This window comes from Podospora anserina, chromosome 5, assembly GCF_000226545.1.
Source record: "Podospora anserina S mat+ genomic DNA chromosome 5, supercontig 4".
Classification (NCBI taxonomy): domain Eukaryota; kingdom Fungi; phylum Ascomycota; class Sordariomycetes; order Sordariales; family Podosporaceae; genus Podospora; species Podospora anserina.
Window position 1 is genome coordinate 334,524 of NW_001914844.1, and position 22,063 is coordinate 356,586.

Genomic DNA, 22,063 nt, shown 5'->3' on the forward strand with positions numbered 1-22,063 from the left:
CTGTCAAAGACATTCTGTGAAGGAGATGAGGAGAACAACCACGCAAGGCAAATATCAAGAGATTAAACTCGTGTGTTTCTTCCTGACAGCGGCCCCAACTCGAGCACGGCAGATGGAGGAGATGGAAAAATTAGTGTTGAGGGACAGGTATAAAAGCTCATCATGAGGACGGGAAAGGTGAAGAAGACGTCTCAACCCATTCACCATCAACCCCCAATCCGACCGTCTTCTTTACCAAAGCCCAAGATGCCTCGTCGATCCAACCTCCTGACAGTCCTGTCGCTCCTGGTGCTGGGCTTGCTCGGCGCCGTGATGGCCGAACGGTCCGCAGGCTGCGGCAAGGCCAACACCATCCGAAGCCAGCAGTACACCATCACCATCAACGGCAAGCAACGCCAGTACATCATGAAGATCCCCGACCGCTACGACAACAACTTTGCCCACAAGCTCATCTTCACCTGGCACCAGCTCGGCGGCAGCGCCCAAAAGATCGTCAACGGCGAGAACATCAACCAGGGCGGCGCCCTCCCTTACTACGGCCTCAACGCTCTCGCCAACAACACCGCCATCTTTGTCGTCCCCAACGGTCTCAACGCCGGCTGGGCCAACCAGGGCGGCGAGGACGTCACCTTCTTCGATGAGCTCGTCAAGAGAGTCGAAGCCGATCTCTGCGTGGAGACCACCCAGCGGTTTTCCACTGGGTTCAGCTACGGCGGCGCCATGTCCTATGCAGTCGCCTGTGCCAGACCTACCATGATCCGTGCTATCGCCGTCATCTCCGGTAGCCAGTTGAGTGGCTGCAACGGAGGAAACTCCCCTGTTGCTTTCTACGGTCAGCACGGCACTTCGGATTCGGTCCTCAACGTTTCCGGCGGCAGGCAGCTGAGGGATAGGTTTGTGAAGAACAACGGGTGCACGCCCGTCAACCCTGAGCCACAGCCCAACGGACAGAACTCGGTCAAGACGGTGTATCAGGGCTGCAGGGAGGGGTATCCTGTTACGTGGGTTATTCACCGTGGTGATCACAACCCCAGCCAGACTGATGCTGGGTCTTCGACGCCGTTTGCGCCGAGGAACACTTGGGAGTTCTTTTCTCAGTTCTCTTGAGTGACCGGGGGGGAAATGGAGGATCGCTGGAAGGTGGACAAGGCAAGAACCTGGTTGGTAGGATCAAAGGCTCAATGTACATAGGGTAGCAAAAACTAGTATCATACATATATCGACGGCGATCATTCCTATTCTGCGTTCACCTACACCAGTGATGTATTATCCCGGCTAAACCATGGGCAGGAACTAGAGCCAGCATCAATCCAACTTGGTAACCATGCCGGGCCGATGATCAACACCCAAGAATATCCCATCCTCATTCGCACCCCACGGGAAGTGACCAAAACCTCAAGAAAGCTTGGGCGGCAAACGGCCTAGAATTACACACCAGTTTCGGCACCCGGCTCGCGGCACTATGTCAACAACCAATCCAGGAGGCAGAATACAACAAGCTGGATATGCCGAGACCTGATGATAGACCGGAGTAGTATAGACCATACGGCCCCTATATTGAGATGCGGCAGCCGATGGGGGGCCCGTCCATACAGAAAGCTTGATTCCCCAGCTCGATACCGGTTAAGAACCCGGGCAATGTATGGAATTGACCCGATTCGAGGAGCATGGCCGACGCTGTCTTTGTGGATTTAATACCAGTCGTTGGTAAATATCGCGGTGATGGCAGCGGGCTGGTGTGTGAAAAGCCAGACCTACAGAAGTGCCGGTGGGTGAGTAGGTAGAGTATAAAAACTGTACCTCGAGGACGCGACACCAGCAGCAAGTTTCTTTGCTCTGCTCCTCCACAAACTTTGCTCCTCGTTTCATGCGTGAGCCAAAATGAAGTCCCTCGCCGCAACCCTCGTGGGTCTGATCGCGCCCGTCCAGGCTGGCCTCCGCTTCCCATGCTCAACCCTCACCATCCAACGTCTCGACCCCGTCGTCGAGCCGGGCAACATCCCCTCCGCTCACGTCCACCACATCGTCGGCGGCAACGCCTTCAACGCCACCATGGAAGGCGACGTCGGCGAGCGAGCCACCTGCACGACCTGCCAAATGTCGGAGGACTTTTCCAACTACTGGACTGCCCACCTCTACTTCAAGCACCCGACCAACGGGTCGTACCACCGCGTGCCTGTGCTCCCCGTCCAGCCTCTGCTGGGTGGATCCCAGGGTGCGCAGGGAGGGTTGACGGTGTATTACACCCAGTTTGATCTCACGAGAGATAACCTGGGGAAGCAGAAGATTACTTCTTTTCCCCCTGTGAGGAGATCCCCTTCCTCATTACCTGCCTGATTCAGGCACTAACAATGAATGTTACTCGCCCAAGGGCTTCCGCATGACAGTAGGCACCCCGACCGAGCCCGGCAAACCCCGCGTCGGCCTCCGCTACCAATGCCTCCAAGGCCAAAACCGCGGCCGCGAACTCGACGACTTCCCCACCGGCCCCTGCAGCGGAGGCATCTTCACCACCCACCACTTCCCCGCCTGCTGGGACGGCAAAAACCTCGACTCGCCTGACCACCAGTCCCACATGTACAACACCGTCACCCGGGACGGGTTCCTCAACGCGGGGCCGTGCCCTTCTTCGCATCCGATCCGGATGCCGCAGGTTGCGTTTGAGACGGTGTGGGACACTACAAAGTTTAATAGCATGTGGCCGTCGGGAGGGAAGAACCCGTTTGTGTGGAGCTTTGAGGGGACGGGGGGTGGGACGCATGCGGATTATATGTTTGGGTGGAAGGGGGATAGTCTGCAGAGGGCGATGGACAAGAGTGAGTGTTTTTATGATGGGTGTGGGAGTATTCAGAAGCAGCAGATGGCGGTGGCGAATAGGTGTGCAATCAAGGAGACGGTGGTGGAACAGACGGATGGGTGTAAGTTTTCCCTGGAGTCAATGAGAGAGAGAAAAGTGCTGACGTTGTGGCAGGGATGGTGAAGCTGCCTGGTCGTTAAGGAAGTGAGAGGGGCTGATGAGCGGGATGGATATTCGACTGACGAGGCTACTGCCTGATGTGTGTGCCCTCTGCGTCACGGTTTGATGTTTGATTGTTAGGTTATACCGAGACTGTCGTTTTGAACGCATCATTTCATATCTGGAACCTTCAGCCCACTTTGATCCTCGTGAGTCCTCGATGAAGGTGATAAAAATTAATGACAACACTCAAGAGACGCACCATCGGTCTTGGATTTGAGCATAATAACAGCCACGAACCCTTGCATTTGCGGCATGAACTTTACATGTACACCACTCTCAAGCCAGACATCTGCTCACCAAACCGCCCCCCACTTCAACCCCTGAACCCCTGGACCCCTGTCTTGACCTACAACGACCAATCTAGCAAGTCTCAACCGCCGGACCAGGAGGGGTATAGCTCGTGGGCACAGGATAGTAAATGTTGATCATGATACCGGCTACCAATCATCAGTTTCAGCCCCTCGCACATGACAATCAAAGAACAACTTACGGTCAGTAGCGCTGTAAGCCCCAGGGAACGACACCTGGTTCCTCGGGCTGTACGTCCCAGACCCGCCAGTAACAGTAATTTGCTGTCATCCCCATCAGTCTCCCCTCCCTCCCCTTACTCACGAAGAAAACAGAGAAAACTCACCGCACAACTGATATAAAACTGCGCCCCGCCCGTGCTCCCCGCCGAGTGCAGAGCAATATGCTCCGCCCTCAACAAATAATCCCCATTCTGCAAACACCTCGGAATCGGCACATTAATACTCCTCGCCCCGTTGCTAGGCCAAGTCATGCTCCCCCCTAGATTCGGCCTGTCTTGATAAATCTTACTCCAGACCTTGCCGCTCCCGTCCCAGGTCGCGGCTGTTTGGCCGGCGGGAACCTTGGCGATGTAGACTGCCATCGGGCCCGGGTGGGAGATGGACGCTTTGGCGTTGTAGGCCAGGGTTGAGCCGGCGGCGACGGTGTATGTCCCGGGGGCGCCGGAGCCGGGGCGAAGCTGGTAGCAGCGGATGTCGGGGGAGTTGACGTTTGTGACGGGGCCGTTGGATTGGTAGTTGGAGGTTTGGCGGACGTATTGCCAGTCGGGGGTGTTGGCTATGCTTGGGAAGGTGTCTTGGGGAGGTTAGTTAGGTTGAAGGCTGAAGGGGGGGGGGGCGGATGATGAGAAAGGGAGTTCGTACAGTGTGCCTCTGCGGCGGCGGCCGCGAGGACGGCGAGGGTGGTGGAGAGCTTCATCTTGGGAGTGACGGGCTTGAGCTTGTAGGCTGAGGGAAGAACTACGCGCAATGGGACATTTTGAGCTTCAAGAGGGCCTCTGGGGGAATAGCCCCCTCCAGAGCTTTTAAGACGCAGAAAATCGAGGTCATGTTTCATTTCACCCACTGTCAACACTCTACTCGGATATCACGCCCGCCAGTCTGAATCGGGTCTTCCCCCGTGCCCATCGTCACCGTGCGCCAAGAGACGGAGCCGCTGCCGAGCGGGTAAACAGAAAGACGGCGGATAAAAGCCATCCCCAGACCACGACAGCCAGTAGGTATATTACTCCTATAGTGAAACTACTATGTGTTGATATGCCTTGCGTGGATGCCAAGCCATCGGAAAGCAGGCATTTGACATCCTCTGATCTGGGGTGCAGACGTTGTGATCCCTTGGTAAAAGAGTGTTTCGGCACTTGTCAACCTGTCAAATTTCTGAAACAATGCAGGTTGCTTCACCCCAGACGGGCATATTGAATTGAGGGTAGCAAAGGTTGGTGTCAGGAGGTGAAGAAGAGACAAAGATTGCTCGACTGCCGGAAGGGGTAAGGCCGTGGGTGGTTTCCCTTCTCAAGGGACAACACTCGAGAGTCTAGACAAAAGAATGCTTGCTAGCAGCATTTCCCCTCCCGAGTAAAAAGAAGCGTAGAGACTCAAATACTTCGAATATATACTGTTCCAAAGTAAAGACATACCAAATCATTGCAAACCTGGCTTCGCAAACATGTGTAGAACACGCATTGTTCACTATTCAGAGCGCGATGTACGACCCTAGATGTCCACGAGGCCCTTCTCACCGACAGAACGAGGTGATTACACGGTCCACAGCATCGCGATCATACACAAACCCGTGAATCCACAAGATCCCGAGTACACCTCGGAGGGACCCTGTGACGCAACGCCCAATGGCCATGACGAGCTAAGCCGCGTTTGGTTCAGGATGAGCCACCTCCATCTGATCGAGTAGAAGGACCGCGAGGCTCCCTGGAGAGACGAGATCACGACCGAGGTTCGGAAATTCCCCCTCTTGGCGACAGAGCTGTCAGAGTGCAAGCATCACACCTGCTGCATCGTCAAACCCACCATCCTCTTTTGCGACCACTACCGGAGGGAGGCGTGGTGTCACGATGACGAGGACTTCCCGGAGGCAGATATATGGACCGACCAGCCGGTGGCATATTACAACGCGCGGAGATCGCGACTCCCGCGAGGGGGATAGACTACAAGGGGTTCGTAGAGCAGGAGTTTCACTACCTGGGCGACCTCGCCACGGTAGGCCGCAGCAAGCAACACCGAAAGGCTGGCCGGCGGTGGTTCGACATATACCAGGAGGAGGACCACCCTGAAATCTTCAACTTTGAGGACAGCCCAATGCTGCCGCTCGAGCCCTTCCCGCTGGAGCTCGTCTACAGGCACGACCTCGAAGGCGTCGACCTGACCGCCTGGGAAGAAGAGCACAACAACACCCTCCCCGATCTGAAACCGATCTACATCGACGTGAACCACCACCCGCTCGCCAGCGAATGGTCTTGCTTCGCTAAGGAGGAACATATCGATAAAGACCATGTGCCGCACATTCGGCTGGCAAGATACGGACACGAGCTGTTTAGTCGCAAACACGAGCTGTGGTCAATCATCATGGTGGAGATGATGGGGGGGAAACGGTGTCTTTGGCTCAGGCAGAAGGTTGGTGCACAGCTTCTTGGAAAGCCACGTTGAAGACATGGAGAACAAGCCCAGGCTGCTTACCGAATGCTGGCAGAAGTATCTGTACTGGCTGCGCATGTCGCTGATGAGAGTCGAGAGGTTGCCAGCGCCCGGGCAGATTCTGACAACGGCCGAGGGCTTCACAGTAGAGCGCGATTTCCTGGACACGTGGGCATGGAGGCGAGGGAAATCATACAAGGATGTTTACCAAGAGGTCATAGACGGGAATATGTTTCCCGAGTACTGGGACAGAGCCTTGTATGAGGTTTTCACGTACTGGGTGCAATTCAAGCGAGTGAAGGCCGGCTATCGTTATCTCATCGACAAATGGATGAGTTGGCACTCGAACTTAATCCATTACCGAAGTTCAATGACATGGCAGATCTTATCGGGAACCATTGTTTCTGGGGTGGTTGGGGGATTGATTGATCATCAATTGGGACCCCCCTGGAGTACGACGAGATGCTATATATGATCTGGCAAAGCCACTTTCCAAGTGAAAACCGAGGGGGTGGGCCCGTTATCCAGTAAATAAGAGAGAAAGATGAGGGGCACAAAAAACATCGTCGCCTGCAGGATTCGAACCTACGCTCCCGAGGGAACGCCCTTAGCAGGGGCGCGCGTTAACCACTCCGCCAAAGCGACTTCCGATCATGCCTTCCCAGGCAGGAATTACGTCCAGATTTGTGTCGCGCTCCCCCATTCGACGCCACTTCCACTTCCTGCATGGCTACCTATCTTGGGGGACATCAAGATAAGCCCTGCAGCAGCAGCAGCACCCGCGAAACGGCTTGAAAGATAAGAGACCAGCCCTTTCATGTGGCTCAAAGTCTTTGTCTGCCATGCCGATGGCTGTCCTTTCCCCTCTTACGCAAATTGGTAGCAATCATGTCAGAAGCCCTGGCCGCTACTACTACCACCACCACCACTCCCACGCTTGATGCTGCTGACGAGGTCGAGCTGGCGAGGGTGGACGGACTTGTCGAGCGCCTCGCCTCTGCATTAGAAGCCGGCCTGGACTTTTACAACACTTGGCTACAGAGGCAACAAGCATCAAACAGCTACCACACAAGCACCAGCACCCACCGCTTCCACCCCGCCGCCGCCCGTGTCCGCCCGATCAAATGCGCCGTGGGCACCTCTCTTGACATGTCCAGCTACCGGATTCAGTCTACCTATCAAATCGGCTTTACTCTCATCGGTCCCGAGTTTGCAGCCGGCGACGGTCCGTGGCTTTTTTTGTTTGTTTGTTTGTTTGTTTGTTTCAGCGTAAGGGTAGAATATCTGATCCATCCCAATCCAGATCGAACCTGCCAAACCCTCCACACCAACCTCTCCCTCCTCCAGTCCAAGATACACCACCTCTGCCACACAATCAGTTCCTCCCTTGACCCTCACCACCAACCGCAACCTCTCCCTCTTCGAGAAGTTTATCTTTGCTCTGAACAAGCCCGTCTTAGCTCTGTTTCCGCCCTGACGCAACAGTACCGCCGCATGGCAGCTGGCCGGCCTTCTCTCCCGAGAAACTTGCCTGTTCCCAGACCGAAGCGGATGTCGGCTTTGCTGGATGATTTGGATGAGGCTGACTTGCGGTTCATGTCGGAAGAGAGGCCGATGAGCGAAGGGAGCTTTGTCACGGTGGGGGATGGGGGTGGGGTGGAGAGGGTAGTGACGGCGGAGAGCGAGGTTCCTGTTGTGGAGGTGAGGTCGAATCCGCCCTCGCCGCCGTTGACGCCCAAGGTGAGGGGGGTGGAGGGGTTCTGGAGTGGGGGTTGTGTTCAAGGGAGTGTGAAGATAGGGGGTTGAAGGGAAACAAAGAGGGTCGGGTCTTGGCATTGGGCGTTCCGGTTTTGATTTGGTGGTTTTTGGTATACGAGCTGGGTTGTTGGGGCGGGTGGTAGGCGCTGGGGTGTGATTTTGTGATTTGTGTACTTGATCGTCCTTGTTCCAGAGTCAAATATTCAGTGTTCTGACATCTCTTGTATCTAGTGAGATGCTGTCTTATGTCGTTGCTAGTATTGTCCCCACAACCCGTGCCCAGAGCTCTGTCCAGAAGGCAATCTAATGCTGCTATGACGCGAGAGACAGTTCATCACATCAACTTTCGAACCCTGCAACTTGTAAGTAAGCAGCCGTCGTTCCATCTTAACTTGTGCAGCCAGGTAACTACGAGGCAGTTACCTGGCCAAGGAGCGTAAAAAAATCGTAGACAGGAGTGATACTTCATGTTGAGCCCGCCAAAGAATGGACTGGTTTGCGGAGAGAAGGAATGTGTCGGTCGAGCATTCGTGGACAACGTTTCCCTAAATATTCATTTGGTAACCACTCCCTCGTTCTTAAGATTTTAATTCTCAAACATCATATTTTTCTTAATTCCCAAAGAAAACCAGTGCCGCTCGAATGTTTGATGAGTTTCAGAGAGCGACGACAGTCAAAGAAAGAGCGCACAGGCCACAACGGAGAAAAGCTGTTGCTGGCGCCGAGCCCGACCGGGATTCTCAAACAGCACTAGCGCGCCGCGCTACGCAGCCTGCAAGCTCCATCATTCAGTTGTTGCGCCTCGAGGACAGCAGCGGTCTTTTGTCCGCCGGCCAAACGAAACTTTCCCTTCTACAACAAACCCAACTCCCCAGCACTCTCCTGCTGCTCACACCGCGCAGCTTGTCTCTGGCGATTCGCCGCCTCAGCAGCATCCGAATTGCCAGATAACCAATTGCGAATTCCGAATTCCCACCATGGCCGACAACCACTACGGAGGCGACTCCGAGTCAGAAGACGACAACTTCAACCCGGCCCCAGCCGACCTGTCGGATGAGGAACAGGATGCCAACGACAGCAGTCCCCGCGTGTCCCGTAAGAACGACCATCGCAGTAGCAGCCCGGTAGCCGACGAGGACCACGACGAAGATGAAGACGAAGATGAACGCCCCTCGGGTCGCGCCACCAAGCGTCCGCGCATCGCCGCTGATGATGATGATGATGATGATGAGGGCGGCGAGGATGATGAAGAGGAGGAAGACGATGAGGAGGGCGGTGGTCACCGAGATGGCGATGAAGATGACGAGGAGGACGAAGAGGACGAAGAAGATGAGGATGACGTGCAGCATGTGAGTCTGCATCCCGCTTCGCTTCTCTTTCCAATTGCTGACTTGGATCGCGCAGAGCCACCGCAGGAAACGTCGCAAGCCTGCCGGTGTGGGCAATCTGTTCGATATCGAAGCCGAGGTCGACGATGAAGACGAAGACGAAGCCGACGACAGAGATGGCGAGGAGATCGAGGACTTCATCGACAATGCCCACCCTGACGATATCGCCGACAGCGGCGGCATGAACGACGACAGGAGACATCGTGACCTCGACCGGAGACGCGAGCTGGAGGCCAGCCTCGACGCCGAAAAGCAAGCCGAGATCCTGCGTGAGCGTTATGGCAAACGTGCGCCCACCAGAGGATACAGTGACATGGCCATTGTGCCCAAGCGCCTGCTTCTTCCCAGCGTCAATGACCCCGGCATCTGGGCCGTTAGGTGCAAGGAAGGCAAGGAGCGCGAGGTTGTCTTCTCCATCATCCGCCGTGTTGAGGAGAGACTTGGTACCAAGAATGAGCTGCCCATCACTGCTGCCTTTGAGCGTGCCGGGCCCAATTCCGTCATGAAGGGTTACGTTTACATCGAGGCGCTCCGCCAAAACGACATCCTGCTCTCTTTGGACGGCATTCTCAACGTGTACCCTCGCACCAAGATGGATCTGGTTCCGATCAAGGACATGCCCGATCTCTTGCGCGTCATCAAGACCCCGAGCCTGACACCTGGTGCCTGGGTGCGCATGAAAAGGCCTGCGAAGCACGCTGGAGATCTCGCCCAGGTTCTCGACGTCACCGAGAATGGACTGGAAGCTAGAGTTAGGTTCATTCCCCGTCTGGACTATGGTGTAAGAGAGGATGGCATCGGTCCAGATGGCAAGCGCAAGCGTCCCGGCATCCCTGGACCCCGCCCACCCCAGCGGCTCTTCAGCGAAGCCGAGGCCAGGAAAAAGAACCCACGACATCTCCAGGGCAACCCACAGACGAACTCGTGGACATTTATGGGTGACGAGTTTGAGAATGGGTTCCAAGTCAAAGATATCAAGATTCAGCTGCTCGATGTCAAGGATGTAAACCCCACGCTCGAAGAGGTCACACGGTTCGCCGGTGGTTCCGAGGATGGCACAGAGAACCTTGACCTCAAGGCTCTTGCTGCCAGCTTGAAAGACAGCAGCTCCAACGTTGCTTATGTCCCCGGAGATGTGATCGAAGTGTACGAGGGCGAACAGCGCGGAGTGGTTGGCAAAGCCGTCGATGTTCGCGGTGACATAGTGACACTCAGAGTCACGGAAGGAAACCTCGCTGGGCAGACCATCGAGGTGCCCAACAAAGGTCTTCGCAAGCTGTTCAAGATTGGTGACCACGTCAAGGTCATCGGCGGCAGCCGTTTCCGTGACGAGGTGGGCATGGTGGTCAACATCTCGCAGGATCGTGTCACCCTGCTCACGGATCAGACCAACAACGAGGTCACAGTATTCAGCAAGGACCTCCGCGCCGCCAGTGATATTGGAGGACAGGGATCGCTTGGCCAGTACTCCCTCCTTGATCTGGTGCAGCTGGATGCGACGACTGTTGGCTGCATCGTCAAGGTTGACCGTGAGTCAGTGGGGGTGCTTGACCAGAATGGAGAGGTGAGGCAGGTTATGCCTTCTCAGATTACCAACAAGCTCCCAAAGAGGAGAACTGCCGTGGCTGCTGACAGGAGCGGCTCCGAGATTCGTCTGGATGATGTTGTCCGTGAGTACGGTGGTCAACAACGGCAGGGTAAAATCATTCACATTCATCGCTCTTTCATCTTCTTACACACCAACACGACCAACGAGAATGCCGGCGTTTTTGTCACGCGCGCCGGCAACGTCAACACCATCGCGGCCAAGGGTGGTCGCATCAACAGCGGCGGTGGTCCTGACTTGACTGCCATGAACCCGGCCATGAAGCGAAGCCCTGCCGAGAACAACCGCATGGCTGCACCAAAGAGCTTCGGTCCGGACCGTGCCATCAACCAGACTGTCACTATCAGGAGGGGTGGATACAAGGGTTTGCTGGGTATCGTCAAGGATACCACGGATACCCATGCGCGTGTTGAGCTCCACACCAAGAGCAAGATTATTACCGTGCCAAAGGCGGACCTTGCCTTCAAGGACAAGGTCACTGGTAAGCCAATTGACATCTACTCCCGTGGCGGACGCGGTGGGGGCGGGTTTGGTGGTTCTGGACGTGGTGGGTTTGGTGGTGGTGGTGGTGGTGGTGGTAGAGGAGACTGGCCCGGTGGTAGAACCCCAATGGCTTCTGGGGCCGGCGGCCGTACCCCAGCTTGGGGCGGTGCATCATGTAAGTCTTGTTCCTTCTTGACGATGTCAACACACGCACTAACAAATTACCTAGCTTCCTCTCGTACACCTGCCTGGAGCAGCAATGCCTCTGGCGCACGAACACCTGCGTGGCAAGACGGCTCTCGGACTGCCAACCCATACGACGGCAACCGGACTGCCTATGGAGGCGCCACGGCTTACGGCGGCAGCGGCGGGCGCACCCCGGCGTGGAACTCTGGCTCCAAGACACCTGCCCATGACGGCTTTGGCCACGGATCCAAGACACCCGCCTACGGTGGAAGCGGCAGCGGCGACACCTGGGGCTCCAAGACTCCTGCTTATGGCGGCGGTCTTTCGGCACCAACCCCTGCTGCGAGTGGCGGTGCCGACTGGGGATACACTCCCGGAGCCAGCGGCAACTCGTACGACGCGCCCACGCCCGGCGCCGGTCTCAGTGCGCCCACGCCGGGAGCGTTCAGTGCTCCGACTCCGGGCGCCTACACGGCACCAACGCCGGCACCCATCAGCGCTCCCACTCCGGGCGTGTGGGCAGGTGGATGGGGTGGGGACACAGCGCCAACACCTGCTGCCACTGCGCCCACTCCTGGTGCCTCCGGCTCGGGATACTATGGTGCTCCGACGCCGGCCCCCTTCACGGCGGAGACGCCTGCTGCCAGCGGGGGTTATGACGATGATGACTAGGTGGAGTGTGTGTGTTGGCAGCGTTGTATAAAAAAAGGCAAGCCGGTGGATGGAAGATATCTTGAATTTCATGGCAATGCAATGGGCGTGTTGTTTTTATATTTTCTTTATATTTTAGCGTTTGTTGTTGATGATGATGTGGTTTTATTGGTAGAAGAAAAAAGATTAGTAATTGGCGAGCGGCGAGCAGCAAAATGAATAGAAGGGTAGCCTGCTTTTTACCTATCCTACAATAAACAAAACTGAGTGGTGTTGGATGTTTTGTTTTGTGATGATGTTGACCCCGCGTGACCTTTTGGGGGCGATGTAAACAGCCCCCTCCCCTCCCCTCCACTCCCCCCCCTCCGCCCATCATGTGTTGCGGCGCGTGTGTGACTGATAAATTGGCGAGGAGGCACGGAGGAGGAGGGAGGGAGGGGCATCGTGTGTCATGAGGTGGGGGATCCACATGAGCATTGTGCACACGCACCTCACACACAAACACACAGAGCCGATTCCCGAACCGCCGCCTGCTGAGCCCGCTTTGATCTTTCAAAAAAAAAAAACCCCCCAAAAAAACACCCTAGGGAATCTTTGCGAGAGATAATCTTCACTGTTATCTCTCTGTTTGCAACTCCTTTTTTAGATGAGGAGAACGAGATAGGGAGATTTCAGCCAACTTCTCAGCAGCGGAACCCCGCGTCAAAACCGTCATTGGATAACCATCCAACAGACACGATTAACACCACCAACCGACCTATCACAGGTGATGCTCTCGAGGGGAAATGTGCCGACAGGTCAGGCTGCATTTTGAGCCGTGCGGGCATTTTATCAAGATCAAGGTTGTTAGATGTCAGTTCACCTCAACCCAACCTCCCTCCCCCAGGGAAGGTAGGTAGGTAGGGGTAGCGGAACAGGAAAGGCTGACACAGAGCATTCTAGGTCATAGTCGACACTGCGGCTTTGTGCCTGGGTGGGAGAATAATAGGGCGATTACAGAGAGAAAGTACACTGATAACTTTCGGAGGTATCCGGGGTGTCCGGATGAGAGGTGTCAGTATTATTGGGATGGGTGGCATGCTTCCAAGGGGGGGAGGGAGGAGAGTGAGGGTTATGAGGGGGAGAGAAGGGGGGAGAGGGAACGGAGGAGGGGGAGGAAGAGGGAGAGGGAGAGGGAGAGGGTGTATTATTGACCGTGAGGGGGGTTCTATCTGTTTGGGATCGAGGTTGGGTTTTGTTTTTGGGAGTTCTGGTTATGGGATAGGAATGGTCTGATCATCGCAAGAGGTCATTTGAGGGCGGGGGGACCTGTAGACGAGTCTAGAGTTTGCAGCGCCACCTTGGGGGTAATCTTTCAGCGCGGGATTCAATGATTCAATGAGCACTCAATTCACTGATTTCATGAGGGGATCCAACCTGAACATTATCACGCTTCATCCGTGCCACCGCCATGCTCATGTTCAATTCATGTTCTCATTCATCCTTTACAAATATATACCGCCCCATCTTATATACAACCCTCCTCCCTCACTACAACCCGACAGCAATAGCAGTCAACGCCCACTCCATAAACCCAGCATTCGTATCCCGAATATTATTGTTGAACTCGGCCGTCGTCGGATAAAAATTGGTCGAGTACCCAAACTCCATCGTGAACCCATAAACCTTACTCACCCCCGGCTCAGCCCAAAACCTGCTAAAAGCATAATCATCACTCGCCCCCGAGGTGGGATACAGCCCCACCGCCTGCTGGCTAACATAGCTCCTCGAACCCACACCCTTCATACCCGCTACGGTGGCATCCGCCGCCCTCTTGATGGCAGTCGCGTCCGCGGCAGGGATGTACTCCTTGTACACACTATCCCCCGTCACCCCCCTCTTCCCATCATACGTCGAGTTCAAAAAGTTCATCTTTGGATCCGTCGACTGATTCACGTCATCCCCCCAAGAATACAAAATCGTCCCCGCGGCAGAGTGAATGTCCATGAACCATCTGATGCCGGGGAACTTGTCATAGACGGAGACGTGGTTCTTGGTCTCCTGCTCTGACTCGGGAGCGGTGCCGTAAAACGCCTCCGAGCTAGGGCTTGTAGAAGCAGGGGAGACGGACGAAGAGAAGAACTTGCGAAAGTTCCAGAGGAAGTTGAAGTTGCGGTTGAGATCAACGCCCACCGACGCGCCCGACGAGCCAGAGCGGGTGTTCCTGTTCTTGCGCCAGAGAGAACCAGACGACTGGTCGTAGACCACGCCGTCTGGGTTGACGAGCGGGAAGAGGACAATCCCCGCGCTGAGCACAGACTTTACCTGGGCGTTGGTGTACGTCTTTTTGCCGTAGTCAGCCCAGACCCGGACTTGTTCGCCGCGAGGAGGTCAGAAACCCAGTAGAGGAGGTTGTCGGGCCCGCCGCGCTCGCGGGCGTGCATGCCGGCCGAGAGGTAGAGCCGGTACTTTGACGTGTCGGGACCGGCTCCGGTGTAGGCGGCGACCGAGGTGCGGCCTTGGAAGGTGGTGTAGGGGAGGTTGTACTTGAAGAAGGCGCCCGGGTAGGCGTTTGCGAGGCCGGTGAGCGCAGAGTTGATCTCGTTGACGTTGAGGATGCTGGCGATGCTGGCCGTGCTGGCTTTGGTTCCGAGGCCCGAGGGGGTCACGGAGCCGCCGCTGAAGCGATCGCCGGTGCCGATGGGGGCTTTGCCCGAGGTTTGGCGCTTGTCGAGGGCAGTCTCCTGGACGGTGATGGCCTCGTCCGAGCTGTACTCGCCGTGAAGCCAGCTGATCTGGTCTCTGGTGAGGAGAGCCTGGAGCTCAAACTTGCCATCGCTGGTGGGATGGGCGATGGGCCTGCAGCCGAAATCGAGCGTGTTGTTGGCCACGAGATCGGAGAAGTGTGCTGGGCTGGGAGCCCTGATCTGAACAGGCAGCAGCTCCTCCGCGAGAGACGCGGTGACCTGGAGCGCCACCACGGCGGCAGCTGGCACAAACTGTTTCATGTTGAATCCGGAAAGGTTGAACGCCTAGCAATCCAGACCTGGCTAGAAAGGCTGGGCGTTGTGAAGACGAAAGGGGTGAGCTTTCCAGTTATTTAACATTTTAAACAGTCGTTGCAGTTTGAACTGGTGCAGGTGGTGAGCGTTCGAGAACCTGGAAATCGCTCAGGTCTAGATAACATGCTGGTGTCTCACCTACCAAAGTAGGAAGGCCGTCGTCGATTCGTCATTGTCCGTCAGGGCATGTGGTCGCATGAGAGGCGCGGGGGTAGCAGGGGGTCAGGGGCTGGTCTGGGGGGGCCATCCAAGCATTGGGAAAGTCGGCCAAGACTTGCCCTGTTGAACGTCGGAGACTGGCAGTTAGGGCAACTAACGGCATCGTGCATAGAACTACCGAGCAGCGACCTTCCAAATGGAGGAGCCCCCCGGTGACGGTCCACAGTCGCGAGGTTGCATTGGTTAGCGGTTTAGGATAAATGCGACAGAGCCATCATCGACTCCCTGTTACGTTTATCATTGCGGCTTTGATAGTAGATCGGGCATGCTGCCCACTATAAGGTGCTCATGTTTATACAAGCGCCCGAGATGGAGTGGTACCCGATAACCCGCTCCATGTATGTGGTGTTTGCCTCGCTAACTTCCATCATGTCCAGGCCTCTGATGTGATCGCTGAGATATGTGTTTGTTGGCTGGTAGGGAATGTGGCTGAGGAGAGAAGTGCCAAGGCACCTAGGTGTCATCCGGTGACCCTTTCTTTATCCAACGCATGTCTCGATTCTGATATGCAGGTCTCGGGATGACGTTTTTAGCACTTCTGTCCGGCCTAGGCTTGGAAGTCGACGCCAATTTCATGATGGAGAACCATAGTCAGGAGAAAGAAAATATTTACTTACCTAGCTCACATTCCTCACCTTTGCTTCCGTGACTTCCGTGAGGCGAGGCAGGGCGGCACGCAAAAATGGAAGCTACCTGGGTAGGCACAACTCCAGAGGCATTCGGGAAAAAACTTCCGTCTCATCATCATCTTCATGCCAAGCCATCTTATCTTTTCTCCTTTTCCATATCTCTTCTTCAACGGCATCCCTTCCCTTCATCACAGACAACAAAAAGAAATCACGGTCAACAACCAAACGTCATACCACGTCTTTCCAGCGCCACGCACAGCCCTGGATTGTGAACCTCGCCAACGAAAACGCTGCCAACGCCGAAATTAACACTGCACCAAAAACAAGGACAAAACCCTCTGTGCCTAGGTTCTCGAGGATCGAGGCACTTAGAGGAATGCAAAGCAACGACCTTTTGCCCCAGTCAGTACAGGTGTTCTCATTTGGATCCTGAGATCAGGCTTCTAGACTTACGAAAGGCTGACCACGCTGTAACTTGTACCGTAGTACTGCCCAAACTTGTTGGGAACCGTGAGTCTAGGATGTCGGTCAGCAAAGCTGTTGCCCGTGCTCTTCAAGTTGAGGGAGCACGTACTGCCCAACACAGATCGGCCCGATGCTGATGACACAACCGGTGCCGAAGCCGAAGAGGGCTGCGAACAGGTAGAGTAGCCACATCCTGTCCGTTTCCACCAACATCCAGACGGCAAATGTTGTGATGATAGAGAAGATGGTGGTCAAGATCATGGTGTTGAACCGGCCAATCTTGTCCGAGATGGCACCCGCCACCAGCCGTCCAACTCCTGAGCCTCTGTCGTCGCGTTAGCTGATATTTCTGGGGGGGGGGGCGGGGTGGTGTTCAACATGCCAGGCCACACTCACCCACTCATCACGGCGACTATCACAAAAGTCGATTGCTCTTCGAATCCTTTTGCGAGAGCCCATGTCGGGACCATACCCAATCCCGCGATCAGGATGAACTGGTTCACTGTTGGCCACATGTTAGCAAGTAAACCACAGTCCAAAGTCGAGAAGGCACATACTGAAGCAACCAACAGTCGTCCACAGAAAGCTAGCGTCTCGAAAACATCCAAAGTTGATCGCCCCCGACCCCCGTCGACCCTTGATGCGACCCTTGATTAGGATGTTCCCCATACCCAACAGCGATGTCACAATGAGAGCCAGGATCCTCATGCTCCATGCCCATCCCAACTTGGGCAGCGTGGTCCTCAACACCAACGGAAAAGCAGCACCCCCCACGCTGCTACCAACAAAGACAATCCCTGCCGCCAACCCCCTCTTCTTTTCGAACCAGTGCGCGAGAACAGAGAGAGCAACAGTGCAGCATAAAGCCGCCCCCGAACCCATGACGATACCCCAAAGAAGCATCAAATGACCATACATGACACCCGGAGCTCGCACGCCCTGTCTGACATGGACATCGCTCTCTTCTGGCAGGAAGCCTAGCCCGACAAGTCCTGCTAGGTACACCAGACTACCCGCCATCAGCAGCCATCTCGGACCGAACCGGTCAAACCATGGGCCGACCTGGACGCCCAGGAACAAACACAGGAAGATGTTGGCGCCTGAGATCCAGGCGATGTCTTGGATCGGAAAGGAGGACAGATGGTGCTGGGCCCAGTAGGGTTGGATGACACCGACAGAGTTGCTCAATCCGTACACGGCTGTGGTGATGCAGAAGGATCCAGCAACTGTCAACCACGCTTGCAGGCCACCTTCTGGTGGCGAGTCTACTATCATCTCCTTTGTTGACACGCCGTTTTCTGGGTCCACAGGAGGCGCGGGGGTGGTGCTGAGGGTTAGGAAGGGGGTGATCGTTGGGGGAGTAATGGGGGTAAAGATATCGAGATGGGTGGAGGCCGACGAGAAGGTCGACAACGGTCGTGGCCGCGTCATGTTGCCCTTTGTCGTCGGTGGTAGCTGCTTTGAGGCCGTGCTTTCCATAGCGATGACACAAAGAATATGGTGACTGTCAAGGTGAGTTTTAACTGAACAACAGAAAGAGCAGGCTCGTCACCGGCTGTAAAGTCTCCTTCGATGTTGCCGGCGGAAGTATATATCCCATACGGCAAGTCCTCCATGGTTTTTTTCTTTCCTTTCTGACAGCCTTGGCCTGGCTAGTCTCCTGACACTAGTTGTGTCCGGTCGTTCTTCCATGAGTCCATCCCTCGATCGTGGCTTGGTGCTGAACAACACGCCCCCCTCTGCCTTTTACTCTAGCCCCGAAACCGGTACTTTGGTATCCCAGGAACAAATCCCCCGCCCCAACCACAGCTAGCCCCGGGAAGAGCCGCCATATCCGCAGCGCTGGGTACCAGGGTGTCATTAATGGGCCACATGCTTCCTGAATCAGGACTTCATGGGGGGGGAAAGTCACCATCGTCAGCAAAAATCCCTTGTGAGAGCCGCAATTCTAGCCAACCGGGCACAGTGGCGGCTGACGTGCAAGTCGACCGAATTGGAGGTTCCCCCCTGACACCAGCCCATGCGGATGTACCCGACTTGAACCCGACCATGAACAGAAACTCCAATGACAGGCTTGAAGAAACCAAGGAATTGGACAACGATTGACGAGCCCCATCATGGATCTGGAAACCACCAGTGGCTGGATGGCAAATCCTCGGCAGGGGCATCAGGTGAAGGTGCAAATTTTCACACTTGGAGCTCTTTGTAAGGGCTATGACGAGGTCATCAGGACATTGTCAGCTTAGAAGTCCCTCCCTTGCTGCTGTGCAAGTTGAACAGTGCGCCAAATCTTAGCCTGGGTAACCCCCAGAGAAGTTGTGAGGCGGCATCTGCTTGCAAGGGAGTTGGAGAGGAAAACACCAGGTTTGTGACCTCGTGATGTGGTGGAATTTTTGCTGCTGAAGTGATCCCAAACCGCGGAGCGGTGAAAGCCCTGATCATCGGTTTGTTGGACAAGGGCCCCTGTTTGGCTCCCTCCCAACCACCTCAACCGTTGATGTCTTTGGCTACTTGGAGAAAGGTCTTGTTCGATCGAGTTCTCTAGTGCGAAGGTGATTGTGTAATGTGAGATGTCACAAATCGGGGTATTTCTTGGCATCGAATGTCTGGAACACAACCAACCCCCTGTCAAGAGTTGTTTGCTGCTTCAGCCCTAACCCTTGTTTAGATGCCTAACCTCCAAGATATCAACTTCAATAGATCGTTACCATTGTTTCGCATTTTCAGACGCGATGATTCCCACGCGTCGAGGTAGCATCGCTTCAAACGAGCCAATGACCACCCCTCATCTCAGAATCCCGTCGCTTGGCATGCCATCTTTTCAAATTTCCGTCGGCGTTCTCTAAGCGCGGTATTAGGGGGGGCGGGGCGAGGCAAATATCAATGGCAAGCTCAATCTGTTTTCTCCCGATATTCAGTGATTTCGTGCATATATCTGCCTGTTCCAAAAGATGACGCCCGCGGGCCTCGGAAGCGCCACCACGACAGGCGCTACGACTACTGCTCCTTTCCCGTTCGCCGAAACAGCTTCCCAGAGGATCGCCTGTAGCGCGCTGGTAACGGGGTATTACCAGTGTGGGAGCAACGAAAGTGAAGGATGCTGTCCCACGGGGTATGCGTGTGCCGAAGAGATGGATCGGTGCATCATCCCCAGCACTCCGTCGACCAACGTGGATTTTACTGGGAGATGCTTCGGGCTGTTGGGGTATGGGCAATGTGATGAGGAGGCAGGAGGTAAGCTTGACGCTGATGATTACCTACCTAGGTGGACTTGCTTACAGTTTCCGTCCGCAGGAGGCTGTTGCCCTTCCTCCTACGCCTGCCTGGATGGCAGCTGCATGCTCACGCAAAAGGTTCAGAAAACACTCACCAGCTGGGTGTCATACGGGAGTGTCGAGGCTGGGACAACACCCTCGACTTTTGTGATGGACTACTCTTATCCGCCGGATATACAGGTGTCTCTCACCCGTCTTTTCAATGCGGCTCCTATGATGACTACCGATCCTTTCTTCGAAGGGACCACTACCAGCCCTCTTCTCGAGGGGACATCCACGACTTCCAGGCTTCCAACAGGTATCGATACGGAACCGAAAGGAGGCTTAGGGACGGGGATTATTGCGGGAATTGTTGTTTCTTGCGTTGCGGTTGGCCTGATGATCATTGCGGGGCTGTTCTTCTTTGTTCGACGACAGCGACGAAACAGAAAGGAGGACGGCGACAGCAAAGATAGCCCTGCAGCGGAACTGGCTGAGAAGTCCATTGTTGAGCTGGCGGAAAAGTCTGATGTGTACGAAGCAGACACACGAAGGGTGTTTGAGGCGGACACGGAGCGACACACGCACGAGATGGCTTGCAACGACATCAAAACAGAAGCGTGGGAGTTGGAAGATACGTCATGTAGGTCCCGGGAACTGCCTCCATCTTACGGGGTAGTATCTGAGAAGGAGAAAGACGCGGATATCCCTCCAAAGACAGTACAGACCTACTGTTCAACGGAGCAGTTGAAAAGTCTTTTCGAACACCAATAGAGCCGCACTATCAGCACAGCCCCCAGTAATTTACCTGGTTACGCAGCACCAACACCCCCTCGAAATACCTTGCATCAACACCCTCAAGGGAACCAATCACTTGGACAAAGGTTGCACTCTTTGATATAGGAAGTAATCGATATTCAGTCACACAAGCCTCGAGTACAGAACCAATAATACTTGGCACACAACCCTCTCTCGCGCCGTTCTGCCTGCCTGGTCTGAGGGAACAGGATGGTACAAAGGGCAGTTTGAGCCATTTCGTTAGATGGCCTTGGTTTTATCTACCTTACCCATCAGCGCACACCCAAATTGACTACCGCTACCCCGACTACATCATGGGATCTCCGGGCGATTGAGGTGCTGGTTGACACGAGTAACACGGCGCTGGTGGAATTTCTTCGTACCGCGTACGGCTACTCTTCAGACAAGCGCAAGTTCCACCCAGACCTCCTCTACCACTGCCGCTCTCCCCAACGCCTGTGGTCTGCCGAGTTATTTTGACTGCGGGGGAGATTGCCTTGGGTGTTGTCCCGTCGGATTGATCTGTGGAGGACCTGGGGGGAGGGATGACCGTTGCTTTTTCGACCGACCTGCCTCGATCGTACCGTGGGGGGATCTACGTCAATCATGTCCGGATAAAGGCGGGTATGGAGCTTGCCCTGAGACGGTGGGAGGTAAGAGCTGCCGTGTTTCCCGGTGGTTCACAGCCAACATGGCGTGGCAGGAGGCTGCTGTCCGGCATCGTACGCCTGCGTCAGCGGTGGGTGTATGCTTTACAAAAAAGATCCAGGTGACTGCTCTGAGCACAATGGTGTGGTGGGATGATATAGGTCGGGATAGGGCCGACCGGATTACCACTATCAATGGCACGAGGATGGTGACGGCGCCAAAGAAAACAAAAACAGAATGATGTAGACGTCGATGGCCCGTACAGTACCCTCAAGGTTGACAAAAAGGCCGGTCTACATGAAGCAGATGCGGAGAGACATACGTCTGAGCTGCCTTGTAACCAGAATGAAGCTTGGGAGATGGAGGACACGTCATACAGACCAGAGTTGTGGTCATCTCATGGACGGGCAGAGCTGGAGATGGAGCCGGATGTGCCCATCATGAACATAGACGACGCTGAGGTTGTTGCGGTGACTCCCGCTTCACCATCAGAGACTCTAGAGATGGGTCAGAAGCCACCACCACCGACACCGAGCCCAGTTTCTCCGCTTGATACCCCAGAAACGACGAAGAACTCACCTGATACGACCACTGTCATCTCCCCAGTTGATACACCAGGAACAAAACACACCTAGAAAGCCACCACCACCACCACCACCGCACACCATCAAATAGAGTTAACATGTAAAGACTAAAAGTTACCATTACTGCTCTTCAAAGCCATGATTCGATACTATTACCCCTTGCCCTTCCCCAAGAAACAAACCACTAAACCAACATAACAAATACACATGAACGCTATTACAATATATAACCCCCCTTCCCACCCCCCTCCTCAAATCCCCGAATCATCCTTCTCCACCATCTCTTCCAAGTCCCCCCTCCCCAAATCCCCCTCCCACTCCTCACAGCCCCCAACAAGCCTATCCACCGCCCTCCTCCCCAAAACCCCATAAATCAC

At 55.1% G+C, this 22,063-nt stretch overlaps 7 protein-coding genes across 7 annotated transcripts, besides 1 other annotated feature; 4 read left to right on the forward strand and 3 right to left on the reverse strand.

Moving 5' to 3' along the window:
• Positions 1-162: 162 nt before the first annotated feature.
• Positions 163-1,107, forward strand: PODANS_5_4080 (uncharacterized protein; the record flags this gene model as incomplete). Its single annotated transcript, XM_001904921.1, has 1 exon — positions 163-1,107. One exon carries the CDS (start codon positions 163-165, stop codon positions 1,105-1,107), a length of 945 nt encoding a protein of 314 aa, XP_001904956.1.
• A 774-nt stretch (positions 1,108-1,881) lies between these two features.
• PODANS_5_4090 (uncharacterized protein) lies at positions 1,882-2,980 on the forward strand (the record flags this gene model as incomplete). Its single annotated transcript, XM_001904922.1, has 2 exons — positions 1,882-2,304; positions 2,372-2,980. The coding sequence occupies 2 exons, from the start codon at positions 1,882-1,884 to the stop codon at positions 2,978-2,980; spliced, it is 1,032 nt and encodes a 343-aa protein (XP_001904957.1).
• Positions 2,981-3,379: 399 nt separating this feature from the next.
• Positions 3,380-4,384, reverse strand: PODANS_5_4100 (uncharacterized protein; the record flags this gene model as incomplete). Its single annotated transcript, XM_001904923.1, has 4 exons — positions 3,380-3,456; positions 3,510-3,591; positions 3,654-4,123; positions 4,246-4,384. The coding sequence occupies 4 exons, from the start codon at positions 4,382-4,384 to the stop codon at positions 3,380-3,382; spliced, it is 768 nt and encodes a 255-aa protein (XP_001904958.1).
• A 1,040-nt stretch (positions 4,385-5,424) lies between these two features.
• Positions 5,425-6,451, forward strand: PODANS_5_4105 (uncharacterized protein; the record flags this gene model as incomplete). The annotated part of the gene is made up of 2 exons (XM_001904924.1): positions 5,425-5,873; positions 5,968-6,451. 2 exons carry the CDS (start codon positions 5,425-5,427, stop codon positions 6,449-6,451), a joined length of 933 nt encoding a protein of 310 aa, XP_001904959.1.
• Positions 6,452-6,540: 89 nt separating this feature from the next.
• Positions 6,541-6,621, reverse strand: a tRNA (tRNA-Ser).
• A 2,090-nt stretch (positions 6,622-8,711) lies between these two features.
• On the forward strand, positions 8,712-12,069 carry PODANS_5_4110 (uncharacterized protein; the record flags this gene model as incomplete). The annotated part of the gene is made up of 3 exons (XM_001904925.1): positions 8,712-8,858; positions 9,139-11,386; positions 11,441-12,069. The coding sequence occupies 3 exons, from the start codon at positions 8,712-8,714 to the stop codon at positions 12,067-12,069; spliced, it is 3,024 nt and encodes a 1,007-aa protein (XP_001904960.1).
• Positions 12,070-13,578: 1,509 nt separating this feature from the next.
• On the reverse strand, positions 13,579-15,035 carry PODANS_5_4120 (uncharacterized protein; the record flags this gene model as incomplete). Its single annotated transcript, XM_001904926.1, has 2 exons — positions 13,579-14,300; positions 14,354-15,035. The coding sequence occupies 2 exons, from the start codon at positions 15,033-15,035 to the stop codon at positions 13,579-13,581; spliced, it is 1,404 nt and encodes a 467-aa protein (XP_001904961.1).
• A 1,430-nt stretch (positions 15,036-16,465) lies between these two features.
• On the reverse strand, positions 16,466-17,881 carry PODANS_5_4130 (uncharacterized protein; the record flags this gene model as incomplete). The annotated part of the gene is made up of 2 exons (XM_001904927.1): positions 16,466-16,727; positions 16,935-17,881. 2 exons carry the CDS (start codon positions 17,879-17,881, stop codon positions 16,466-16,468), a joined length of 1,209 nt encoding a protein of 402 aa, XP_001904962.1.
• Between the last annotated feature and the right edge of the window lie 4,182 nt (positions 17,882-22,063).